Source organism: Arachis stenosperma, chromosome 9 (assembly GCF_014773155.1).
Source record: "Arachis stenosperma cultivar V10309 chromosome 9, arast.V10309.gnm1.PFL2, whole genome shotgun sequence".
NCBI classification, from domain to species: Eukaryota; Viridiplantae; Streptophyta; class Magnoliopsida; order Fabales; family Fabaceae; genus Arachis; species Arachis stenosperma.
The window spans coordinates 86,212,508-86,225,896 of NC_080385.1; the positions used below are offsets into that span (position 1 = coordinate 86,212,508).

The 13,389-nt window shown below is 36.7% G+C and overlaps 1 protein-coding gene across 1 annotated transcript; it reads left to right on the forward strand.

Moving 5' to 3' along the window:
* Positions 1-388: 388 nt before the first annotated feature.
* LOC130949677 (uncharacterized) lies at positions 389-1,591 on the forward strand. Its single transcript, XM_057878331.1, has one exon. The coding sequence runs from the start codon at positions 389-391 to the stop codon at positions 1,589-1,591; it is 1,203 nt and encodes a 400-aa protein (XP_057734314.1).
* The last annotated feature ends 11,798 nt before the right edge of the window (positions 1,592-13,389 follow it).

Below are 13,389 nucleotides of genomic sequence, written 5' to 3' on the forward strand. Positions count from 1 at the left end.
AAATCACAAATCACTCAACCAAATCTTGATTCGCTTGACTAAATCAACCACTAAACTAAAATTGCTCAATCCTTCAATCTCTGTGGGATCGACCTCACTCCCGTGAGTTATTATTACTTGATGCGACCTAGTGCACTTGCCGGTGAATTTTGTGTCGGATCGTTTTCCGCACATCAAGTTTTTGGTGCCATTGCCGGGGATTGATTAGATTGACAATGATTAAGTGAAGCGGAGATCTAGATCAAGTATTTTCTCTTTAATTTTTGATTAACACACTAACTGTTTGAAGATTTGCCTCTATTAACACGCTAACTTTTTGAGGTTTCGTCTCAATTAACTACACTCAATTTTCAAAAATACCAATGTGTATTCCTTGTGATTGATTTGTATGTCACAGGAAAGAAGAGAAACCAGAGGAAAGGCTATTATTGTAGAAGGGATCTCTGAGGAGGAAGAACATCACGACATGAAGCCTCAACTCATTGCACTAATCAAGAACAATTGCTCCTATGGTGGGAATCCATTAGAGGATCCTAAACAGCACATATCTGTTTTTCTGAGGACGTGTGGTGCTGTCAACTCCGATTGTGCAAATCATGATGCCTATAAGCTCTTGTTATTCCCCTTCTCACTAAGGGATGAAGCGGCACAATGGCTTAAAACTTTTCCCCAAGAAAGTATCACTAGTTGGGATGATTTGGTTGCCAAATTTCTAGCCAAATTCTCCTCATCCCAACAAAACATCAAGATGAAAGAGGGAATACATCCATTCATACAAGGAGAGGAAGAACCATTGTTCAAAGCATGGGAAAGACACATGAAAGCAAATGACAAAGTGGGTTTCCAAGCGTTCTATGAAGGATTAACCCCAGAAACAAGAAGAGCGGTGGATTACTTCTCAGATGACCTACTCAAAGCAACAGCAGCTGACCAAGGAACTGCAGAGTTTAATGACAAGAGAGCCAATAACCAACACTCATTTGAGACCCCACAGAATGCAACTTCAGAAAAGGAGATAATGAATCTTGAAGGAATGAAGGTAGTCATGAATCAAAGCAAACAGCTACATCAGCAAACTCAGCAACAATTGGAGTCAATAGCTAGACAAATTGATTTTCTCCATTCTACTACAGTGAATGCACAATTTCCACCATGGAAGCCACATTCTTATCTAAGAATGAGGGAATCTCAACATCAGGAACAAAGGGACTTCAACTACAACAACCCCAATTTCCCAAACCTGCAAAAACACCACCATACCAACAACAATCAATACATACCACCACACTACCCACCCTTCCAACCCCCAACACCCCACAACCAACCAATCTCACAAGACTCTCAGAGGATCACCAATCTAGAGATCTTAGTAGAGAGAATAATGAAACATCAAGAGATGATAAGTAAACACCAGGAAGCCTCACTCGGGAGAATTGAGGGGCAAATAGAACAATTAGCCAAGAACCTCACAGAAATGAGTGAGAAGAGGGCTAAAAGAAAAGAATTACTCATCCAAGATGAGCATCACAAAGCAAAACCTCACTTAGGAGGACAATGGGCCAAGGAGAAGGAAGCTCAGAATCTGAGCTGAGCAAGCACAGAGGATGTCAAGCTAGTGACAATAAAAGAGCGCTTGTTGGGAGGCAACCCAACCGGAGGTAACCATCTTTTCATATCTATTTCAATAAAAAGGGCTAATTAGTTTTATCTATATTGTAAGAAGCTAAGTTTGGTGTTGCACACCAAAATAATATAAGGGAGAATGAAGGATTCTAAGTTTGGTGTTCCACCAAAATCTCATCATAAAACATATTCTCACTCCTTGCATAATGCTAGCTTCAAGCATTTAGATAAACTAGTTAACTATTTTGCTATTTCCTAGGTTTTAGTTTTGTTACTTTTAGCAAAGAAAAAGAGTTCACATATGGTTAATTTGATGCATGAGAACCACTGGCAAGGTACTAAGTTTGGTGTTCCCACACCAAAGTAAGTTCAAAAGCCTACACATAATTAATGCATGCTAACCAATTTTTTTTAAGTGCTTGGGGAACAAGCAGCTTTCAATATCAGTGCAGAGCATCGTACAAGCTTTTGGAAAAATTAAGCATCATCAATCAAAGAAATGAAAGAGGAATGCTAAAACCAGCAATGATGATGATGATGAGGAGGAAAGCAAATAAACTCCAAAAGGTTGTATTGTTAAGTGATTATTTTGCATCAGACACTGCTATGATTGAAAGTGATATTGTATCCATGTCTGTCTGCATAATATAGTTTTTCTGTAATTCAATAATTGAGATGTTTGATCATTTACAACACTATACTCTCCAAAACTTGTTTGCACTCAATATGTCAAAAAAATGCATCACATGATAGTTCTTTGTAAAGAAGGATTGAGGAATTAAACAATTTTGAGGCAAGCAAAAGATTAGGTGAAGTGGCGGTTCTAGTTGTGTGATTATGTATTGAGGTTGCATGCTTATGAAAACTTGCATAGGAGCTCATAGGCAGGACATGAAGTTCAAAGAAGTATTGTGGAAATTCTCAAAAATTTATTGATCTAAGAAGCAGCAAACAAAACAAAAGAAAATAAAGAGAATACAAAAGCAAAAAGAACATGGCCCAAGGCTCTGAGCATCAATTACTAGGTAGAAGAAAGAAGAAACAATAACTCAAAGAGTTGTTAGCCTAGTAAATGCTTGTGGTCGAATTGTGTCAAAGAAAGAGACTTGAGCAAGTAAATCCTTAGGGGTGCTTTAACACCTAATACCTTAAAACCAACTGGTTTAGGAGTATTGATTGAAAGCTTATCTAAAGAGCCGCTTTGAGACATGACACTTAGAGTCAAGGCCAAAGCAAAGAAACTATAAGCTGCTTCAAGGTGATTACATATAAAGAGATCTCCATGATACCATTTGGATGGAAATCCTAAGACCTAAGACTACCAAGATGTAGGGACTAGTGAGCACTGAAGCCCTTGCATGAGCATATGATTCATAGTTCACCCCACTGTCACTTAATCACTTCACTCACAGGACCTGACAAGTTATTCTTCAATCCGTCTTAATTGAAAGAACCGTTGAGCATAAGTCCTTTCTTGCTTGGGGACAAGCAAGTTTTAAGTTTGGTGTTGTGATGACAAGTCATCTTAGCCTAGTTTCACTAGCCTTTTTCTTTTGTTTTCAATTGAATTATGCACTTTCCTGAGCCATAAGCAAGCCAATTGGGTAGATTTTCATGTTTCCTTTGATTTAATCAACCATAGATGAATTAATGCAATTTCATGAGGTTTTATGCTCTAATTGTCACATATTATGAAAGAATGAATATCTCATGATTTTGAGCATAGCTTTGATGTGGTTGGTTGATTGATGATAGGTGAAGAAAGCTTGGAGAAAGGCTGAAGCAAGAAGGAATGGCTAGGAGGAAGAGAGGACAAAAAGTTTGAGCAAAAGTTTGCCTCAAACTTTAGCTCAAACTTTTGGAATAAGTGAAAATGAACCAGGGAGCAAAAAGCTTGACCAAAAGTTTGCCTCAAACTTTTGCGTAAACTTTTGGGAGAAAAGCTTGAGCCAATGTTTGCCTCAAAATTTTTGGCAAACGTTGGCATCACAAATCAACACCTTGGAGAGCAAAAGTTTGCGCCAACGTTTGCCTCAAACTTTTTGGCAAACGTTGGCGCCATGAACAACACACCCTGGAGAGCAAAAGTTTGCGCCAACGTTTGCCTCAAACTTTTTGGCAAACGTTGGCGCCATGAGTGTGCAAGGGGGAGCCAACCTTTGAGCAAAAGTTTGACCCCAAACTTTGGCCCAAACGTAGGTAGCAGCAAGGATGGGTGACTGATATGAAAAGTTTGAGTAAAAGTTTGCCTCAAACTTTTACTCAAACTTTTACTCAAGCTTTCATGATTCCAAACCCAGTTCACTTTGGTTCTCTCCCCAACTCCAAGAGCAATCAACCAAGGCCTCTATCAACCCAATTCCATCACGAGCAAAGGCCCAATTCAAGGCTTGAAGACCAATTGAAGAAAGTGTATAAATAGCATAGGATTTAAGTTTTTAGGGAGCTTTCTTTTCGGTTTTGGATTGAGTGCACTTAGTAGAGAGCTCACTTTACATTTTTGCATTGTTGTTTTAATTCAAGGGAATTTGGGAGGAGAATTGATCTCTCGTCTTCCTTGTTCTTGCTCGAATACTCTTTACTTTTCTTGCTTCGGATCTTGGGTGGAGAATTGAAGAACTTCTGTTTCAGTCTCACCTTGGGATCTTGTTTAATTCTCTGCTTAATTGAATTTCCGTTTCGATTAATTACTTCTTCATCTACTTTCTTTGCAATCTTCATTTCCTTTGAAATTGTTCTTGGTGGATCTAGGAAGGCATTGAGATCTAGACTTGGTTATCTAGTCTCTTGGGTCCTGAGATCTGAATTCCCTTTACACCCTCTGTTTAATGCTTTTCATGTTCATTTACATTTCTGTTTTAAGATCCGACTTAATCCAAGTCATCTTCTATTTCTCTGTTTGTTGCAATTTACTTTTCCTTGTTTAATTTCTGCAAATCAAATTCCCAATTCCCTTTACAATTCAAGCCATTTACATTTCTTGCACTTTAAGATCCTGCAATTTACATTTCTTGCGTTCTAAGTTTCTGCCATTTAATTTCTTGCACTTTAAGATTCAGCACTTTAAATTTCAGTTCTCTTTAATTTCATTGCAATTTACCCATTCCCTTTACCTTCTATGAAATTTAAATTCTGCAAATCACAAATCACTCAACCAAATCTTGATTCGCTTGACTAAATCAACCACTAAACTAAAATTGCTCAATCCTTCAATCCCTGTGGGATCGACCTCACTCCCGTGAGTTATTATTACTTGATGCGACCTGGTGCACTTGCCGGTGAGTTTTGTGTCGGATCATTTTTCGCACATCACGTATCTCTTGGATTCTTGATACACGACGCATGGTTGTCCCTCGCCTGACAACCGAGCCTTCCATTCCGTGAGATCAGAGTCTTTGTAGTATAAGCTAGAATTGATGGCGGCATTCATGAGAATCCGGAAAGTCTAAACCTTGTATGTGGTATTCCAAGTAGGATTCTGGGATTGAATGACTGTGACGAGCTTCAAACTCGCGATTGTTGGGCGTGATGACAAACGCAAAAGAATCAATAGATTCTATTCCAACATGATCGAGAACCGACAAATGATTAGCCGTGCCGTGACAGATCATTTGGACCTTTTTCACTGAGAGGATGGGATGTAGCCATTGACAACAGTGATGCCCTACATACAGCTTGCCATAGAAAGGAGTGACAAAGATTGGATAAAAGCAGTAGGAAAGCAGAGATTCGAAAGGAACACAGCACCTCCATACACTTATCTGAAATCCCCACCATTGAATTACATGAATAACTCTATCCTATTTTATTTATTTTCGTTTACTATAATGTCTTAATATAGTTGAGTCCGCCTGACTGGGATTTACAAGATGACCATAGCTTGCTTCATACCAACAATCTCTGTGGGATCGACCTTTACTCACGTAAGGTATTACTTGGACAACCCAGTACACTTGCTGGTTAGTTATGCGGAGTTGTGACTAAGTGTGATTCACGTTTGAGAGCGCTACCAAGTCTTTAGAGCCATTGTTGATGATCACAATTTCGTGCACAAACAACTATTAGTTGTTTGATTGCTTAGATTAGATAATTTTTCTTTTAATTAGTTTTATTTTAGTATTATTAATTTCTATTTTTCATTTTTTCCTTTAATTTTTTTCTTGTCTTTCGTTCACATTCCCCCCTGTCCCTATCTTTTTTTTTATTTTCTTTTAACTTTTAATTTCTCTAACTTTAATTTTTATTTTTTTCAAAACCATCATTCGTTCCTTTTTTTATTTTCCTTTTTATTTTCATTTTCTTTTATTAGTGTCTTATTTATTCAATATCATTATTTTATTTTATTTTATTTTTTAATTTTGTTTTCCTTTTTATTTTCTTATAATTTTGTTTTATTTCCTTATTTTTATTTTTCTATTTTGAGTCTTGTTTAATTTTTCCCTTTAATTTTCGAATTCAATAGCATATATTTTTTTCTTAATTTCTAAAATTAAGTTTGGTGTTTTAAAATACTAGTATTTTCTTTGTTTAATTTTTGAATTTTTAGTTCACCTCTTTTCATTTATTTTTGAATTTTTCTTTAATTTTTATTATTCTTTATTTTATTTCTTTTCAAAAAAAATTAAAAAAATCTGTTCTTTCTTCTTTGCTTTCCTGTTTACCACATGGTGCATTTAATTCTTTTTGGTATTTTGTGCTAAGAAAAAATAATGGAGAAAGATCACATGGGTTACTACTCACACCCAATGAGTGATTCATATTATTGTGGATAGAGGAACTACCCAAATTTCGGTTGGCAAGGTCAAGAGCAAAAAGATTTCAATGTCCCATATCCTATCCATAAAGAACCACTATCTCCATATTCATATCAAGAACCACCATCTCTATATACATACCAAGAACCATCCTCCTCTTTTTATTCACATCAAGAACCACCATCTCCATATTCATATCAAAACCACCATCTCTATATTCATATCAAGAACCACCATCTCCATATACATACCAAGAACCATCCTCCTCTTTTTATTCATATCAAGAGCCACCATCTGCTTACTCATATCAAGAACCATCAGCACTTGAGCTTCTCATGAAAGAATACATACATGATGTGAGGATGCGTGTCAAAAATATAGAAAAATATGTGCAGTTGATTATCAAGCACCTGGGAGAGGAAGAAGCAAATTCCTTCCCAAGAGATACAATGCAAGATCCTATGGAAGAAAGTGAGGAAATCAACCAAAGGAGTTCATACTCTAGTGAATTAGAAAACTCTCCACCCTCACATATGGAAGAGGATGAAGATGCACAAACAAAGAAGGAAGCTGCACAAACAAAGAAAGAAGCTGCACAAACAAAGAAGGTTGTAAGGGATGAAAATAATTATGGGAATCTACACTCCAATGAAGCAGAGAGTGGCATAGAAGGTGAGTTTATTGAACCACCAATTTAAGAAGTTCTTGATGAAGGGTACACTCCAACCATCACAAAACACCCAAATTTTGAAATCATAAAAGTGAAGACAACCAAGGAAAGCACTGAAAAGGGGATTGTGACCAAGAAACAGAAGAAAATATCCATGAAAAAGAGAAGGTCATCAAAAAACAATCTAACCTCTATCCCAACAAGCAAGGTGAATCAAGCTAACCACAATAAAAGAAAGCTTCTTAGGAGGAATTTATATCAGGGGGCACTAATTTTCACCTCTCCCCCCTTGGAGACATTTCTTTTAACCAACTGGAAGAAGAGGAAGAAAATTCAACAGTCAAGTGCTAGCTAGTGACATTTTGCAGTTACTTTCGTTTTAATTTTATAGTTATTTTGTTTTTAGCATTATAGTTATTTTAGTTTTGGTTTTAAATTATTTTATCTCAATTTTTTTAGAATTTTTCTTGTTTTACATGTGTTTTGGTCATGCGGAGTGATTTGAATAGGAACAGGAGCAATTAAAAGGAATTTTTGACACCCTGGACTTTTTCTTTGCTTGGGGACAAGCAAACTTTTAAGTTTGGTGTTGTAGAGTGTGCTCTCTATTTAGCTTATCAATAGTGGCACCATGGGTAGATGAATGTTCTTCATGGAGGAGCACAGCTGGAGGAATGAGATGGTCACCAACATAACTGAGGTGGTTGAGTTCCTTTCATTCTATTTCCCCTTCCGTTCTTATTTTGTTATCTTCTATTTTCTGTTGCTTTGATTGTCTGCATGATCCTTATTACTTTCAGTTCTTAGATTTAGTTTCATTATGTTATTTGCTTTTAGTTTAAAAAAAATTGTCGCATGTACCGCTGACTGAGCTTGAATCTAAAAAGAAAAAGAAAAAGAAGTGGTGTATTGCATGAAAAAATGAGTTAATATTAAAGAATAGTCTTATTTACTTAAATGTGGTGGAATCTTTGTGATTCTAAATACATGACATAAACCGTGCATGTTTGAATTTGAATCAAAGGATGTTGATGTATAAAGAACAGGAATTTAGAGAACTATTATGAATTCTCTGAAGTAAGTGAAAACTTGATCCTTGAAGCAAAAGAAACAGTAAAAGAAAAATAAAAGCAAGGTCCAAGGCTTTGAGCATCAATGAATAGGGAGATCAGACATGATTAAAAGCACAAAGAGTTGTTTCCCTAGTCATATGCCTGTGTTGTAAATGTGTCAAGTAACCTTGAAACAGAGCACTAACAGTCGAGATCAAGTGTATTTAACAGAGTACGCCAAAGGCATTGAGCACCACTGTCTGGGAGTAACTAAAAGAAAAATTAGAACCTAAAGAGAGCTCCCCAGTTTAGTGCTTGTGGTGTTTTTGTGTCGAGTGAAGCTTGAGACAAAACATTTAAACTTACGGCTAGGCTCAAGGTGCAAAGCACCATAGAAAAAAAAGAGAATAAAAGAAAATTTGTTGTATTCAAGGATTAATCCGAAGTAAAAAGGACAGAGAATTCATAATATATTATCTGGATTCTAATTCCAATTGACAATAACATTCCTCAAAATCAAAGGATAGTAAGATGCCAAAACTATTCAGAACTACAGTGTATAAACCCCACTTTGAGAAGAGATAGGAGCTTAATTGAGCACTCAATTATCATGCAAATTCACATCCTAAATTTATATTAGTTTTGGTTGCTTGAGGACAAGCAAAAATTCAAGTTTGGTGTTGTGATGCGTGAGCATCTTTCCTATCTTTTCCTAGTGAATTTGCATTTGAATTGTTAAGTTTAATCAAGATTTAAATATCTTTTAGCCACTATAAATGCTACTTTGAGTTGTGTGCAATTTTGTTTATTTCAGGTAGCATTCGGATGGATTTGATGGAGTTCCTGTAGAAGAAGAGGAAGAAAGTAGATGCTGTAATCAACCCTGACCTCCTTGCACTCAAACAGAAATAACTTGAGCTACAAAGATCCAATTGACATGATTTTAGCGGCATTTGAAAGCCAACTTCTAGAGCTTTCCAACAATATATAATAGTCAACACCTTTTGATGTGTGGAAAATGATCCAACACAAAACTCACCGGCAAGTATACCGGGTCGCATCAAGTAATAATAACTCACGGGAGTGAGGTCAATCCCATAGGGATTGAAGGATTGAGAAATTTTGGTTTAGTGGTTGATTTAGTCAAGCAAACAAGAGTTTATTTGAGCAATTTGTAATTGACAGAAGCTTAATAGCATGAATTGTAAAGGGAGAAGGGAGAATTGCAGTAAATTATAGAGAACAGAAAGTAAAAGTGCTGAATTTTAAAGAACAAGTAAAGTAAATGACAGAAACTTAGAGTATAAGAAATGTAAATTGCAAAAGCTTAGAGTGCAAGAAATGTAAATTGCTTGAATATTAAAGGGATAAGGGAGTTGGGATTTGCAGAAATTTAACAAGTAAAAGTAAATTGCAACAAGCAGAAGAGTAGAGGATGACTTGAATTGAAATAGATCTCAAACAGAAAAGTAAATTAGCTTGAAGAAGCCTCAGCAGATGAACAGAAAGGAAAATGCAGATCTCAGGGGTCAAGAAACTAGAAAACTAAGTCTAGATCTGACTACCTTCCTTGATCCAATTTAGAAGACAATTGAAAGAGAATTGAAGATGAAAAGTAGTAAAGAACAGTAAAGCAGAACACAAATTCTTGAATTATGCAGTAAAATGAACAAAGAGATCTCAAGGTGAGATTGAGACAGAATTTCCGCAATTCTTCACTTTCAAGACTCAGCAAAGCTTTTCAAAAAAGAAAACAAGAATACCCAGAGGAAGAGAACTCAATTCTCCTTCCCAGTTCAGTTCAAAGTTCAAAGAAAAATGAAAATTCAAAAATGAAAAATTCTCAAATTAAAATAAAAAAATTCCAAAAGTCCCCTCTCTACATCTCACTAACACCTATTTATACACTTCCTAATTTGGATCTAAGAATATGGGTGGGCTCTAAAATTTGGTGAAGAAATGAATTAATTTGGATTTTTGATGGATTTTTGGCCCATGGAATTGTTCCCAGGGCAAAGCTCGGGTGTTACCAAGAGCCGAGCCTTGGTTCTCTTCCTTCCAGAGTGTTGCGCGCGTTTCTCATTGTGACAAGGAAGTAAAGCTCTTTGCAAGAGCTCTAAGCTCTTGGCAAGAGCTTTGCTTGCCTCTTGTCCATAGTGAGGGTCACGGTTTCGACACCCAGGGAGAGCAATTGCTGGTCATTTTCCTTGGCAACAAAGTGGCGCCTAATGCCTTGCTCCTTGGGTGCTCTTGGTTAGATTCTTGGTGAGTGAAAACAAGCCAATTTTGGCTTGTTTCTCTTGCAAAGTAGCGCTGCAACCTTCCTTCATTCCTTGGGCTCGAATCTCCTGTAGTACATTGGCACGCTTTTCTTCGTTGATTTTCCTAGAGGAAGCCCGAAAAAGCTCTTGGCAAGAGCTGAGCTTTGAAGTTTGCCTTGCTTCCTTCTTCCTTATAGCGCTCGGTTAAGCTCTTGGCAAGAGCTCTAGGCTCTTGCTTCTTGCTTGGCCTTTGATTTTTGAAGTAAAGCTCTAGGCAAGAGCTCTAGGCTCTTGGCAAGAGCTTAGTGCTCTTACTCCTTGTGTTGAGCCACGCTTTTCTTCCTTTGGCCATGCTTTCTTTATTTCCTTAGAGCACGCTCCCTAGGCCACTCTTTTCTTTTTTTTTCTTCACCTACAAGTAATCAAAACAACCAATCAAAGTATCATAAATTTCACAAAGCTTAAAATTCATTTAAAAATCAATTAATTCCAGTTTAAACCTTATGATTTTGTGTCAATTAAAGGGTGGTTGATTGATTCAAAGACATTATGTAATTCCACTCCAAATTACTAACTTATAATGCAAGAAAGTGCATAAAAACTAATGAAACAAATGAAAAAGGCTTGCAAAGCTAGTGATGAGCGGATAATTTATACGCTTTTTGGCATTGTTTTTAGGTAGTTTTTAGTAAGTTCAAGCTACTTTTAGGGATGTTTTCATTAGTTTTTATGTTAAATTCACATTTCTGGACTTTACTATGAGTTTGTGTGTTTTTCTGTGATTTCAGGTAATTTCTGGCTGAAATTGAGGGACTTGAGCAAAACTCTGAAAAAAGGCTGACAAAAAGGACTGCTGATGCTGTTGGAATCTGACCTCCCTGCACTCAAAATGGATTTTCTGGAGCTACAGAACTCCAATTGACGCGCTCTCAACGGAGTGGGAAAGTAGACATTCAGGGCTTTCCAGCAATATATAATAGTCCATACTTTATTCGGAAATTGACGACGTAACTTGGCGTTGAACGCCAAGTACATGCTGTTGTCTGGAGTTAAACGCCAGAAAAACGTCATGATCCGGAGTTGAACGCCCAAAACACGTCATAGCTTGGAGTTCAACTCCAATAAAAGCCTCAGCTCATGGATAGATCAAGCTCAGCCCAAACTTATACCAAGTGGGCCCCGGAAGTGGATTTATGCATCAATTACTTACTCATGTAAACCCTAGGAGCTAGTTTATTATAAATAGAACTTTTTACTATCATAATCTCATCCTGGATTGTAATTTGAATCCTGTGATCACGTTTTGGGGGCTGGCCATTCGGCCATGCCTGAACCTTTCACTTATGTATTTTCAATGGTGGAGTTTCTGCACACCATAGATTAAGGGTGTGGAGCTCTGCTGTACCTCAAGTTTCAATACAATTACTATTACTTTTTATTCAATTCTCTTTTATTCTTATTACAAGATATACGTTGCACTTCAACTTGATGAATGTGATGATCCGTGACACTCATCATCATTCTCACCCATGAACGCGCGTGATTGACAACCACTTCCGTTCTACTTTAGGCCGGGCGCATATCTCTTAGATTCCACAACAGAATCTTCGTGGTATAAGCTAGATAGATGGCGGCATTCATGGGGATCCGGAAAGTCTAACCTTGTCTGTGGTATTCCGAGTAGGATCCTGGGAATCCGAAAAGTCTAACCTTGTCTGTGGTATTCCGAGTAGGATTCCGGTATTGAATGACTGTGACGAGCTTCAAACTCCTGAAGACTGGGCGTTAGTGACAGACACAAAAGAATCAATGGATTCTATTCCAACCTGTTTGAGAACCGATAGATGATTAGCCGTGCTGTGACAGAGCATTTGGACCATTTTCACTGAGAGGATGGGATGTAGCTATCAGCAAGGGTGATGCCTCCAGACGATTAGCCGTGCAGTGACAGCGCATAGGACCATTTTCCCGAGAGGATTGAAAGTAACCATTGATGATGGTGATGCCCTACATACAGCTTGCCATGGAAAGGAGTAAGAAGGATTGGAAGAGTGAGTAGTGAAGTAGAGTTTCAAAAGGAGCACAGCATCTCCATACGCCTATCTGAAATTCCCACTATTGATTTACATAAGTATCTCTATCCCTTTTATTTTCTTTTTATTATTGATTTTCGAAAACCAAAACTATTTAATCTGCCTAACTGAGATTTACAAGGTGACCATAGCTTGCTTCATACCAACAATCTCTGTGGGATCGACCCTTACTCGCATAAGGTTTATTACTTGGACGACCCAGTACACTTGCTGGTTAGTTGAACGGAGATGTAAATTCAAATAGAGCCAATTATTAAATTCCATACAAGTACAAAGAGCATGGATCACAATTTCGTCCACCATGTTTTTGGCGCCGTTGCCGGGGATTGTTCGAGTATGGACAACTGACGGTTCATCTTGTTGCTCAGATTAGGTAATTTTCTTTTCAAAAATCTTTTTCAAAATTTTTCTATTATTTTCGTTTTTCTAAAAAAATATTTTCGAAAAAAAAATTAATAAAAATCCAAAAAAATCATAAAATCATAAAAAACCAAAAATATTTTGTGTTCTTGTTTTAGTCTTGAGTCAATTTTTAAGTTTGATGTCAATTGCATGCTTTAAAATTTTTTCTTGCATTTTTTTTCAAAAATTTATGCATTCATAGTGTTTTTCATGATCTTCAAGTTGTTCTTGATAAGTCCCCTTGTTTGATCTTGATGTTTTCTTGTTTTGTGTTGTTTGTTGTTTTTCATATGCATTTTTCGTTTATTAGAGTCCATGCATTAAAGATTTCTAAGTTTGGTGTCTTGCATGTTTTCTTTGCATTAAAAATTTTTTCAAAATTATGTTCTTGATGTTCATCATGATCTTCAAAGTGTTCTTGGTGTTCATCTTGACATTCATAGCATTCTTGCATACATTCATTGTTTTGATCTAAAAATTTCATGCATTAAATATTTTTGTTGTTTTTCTCTCTCATAATTAAAAATTCAAAAA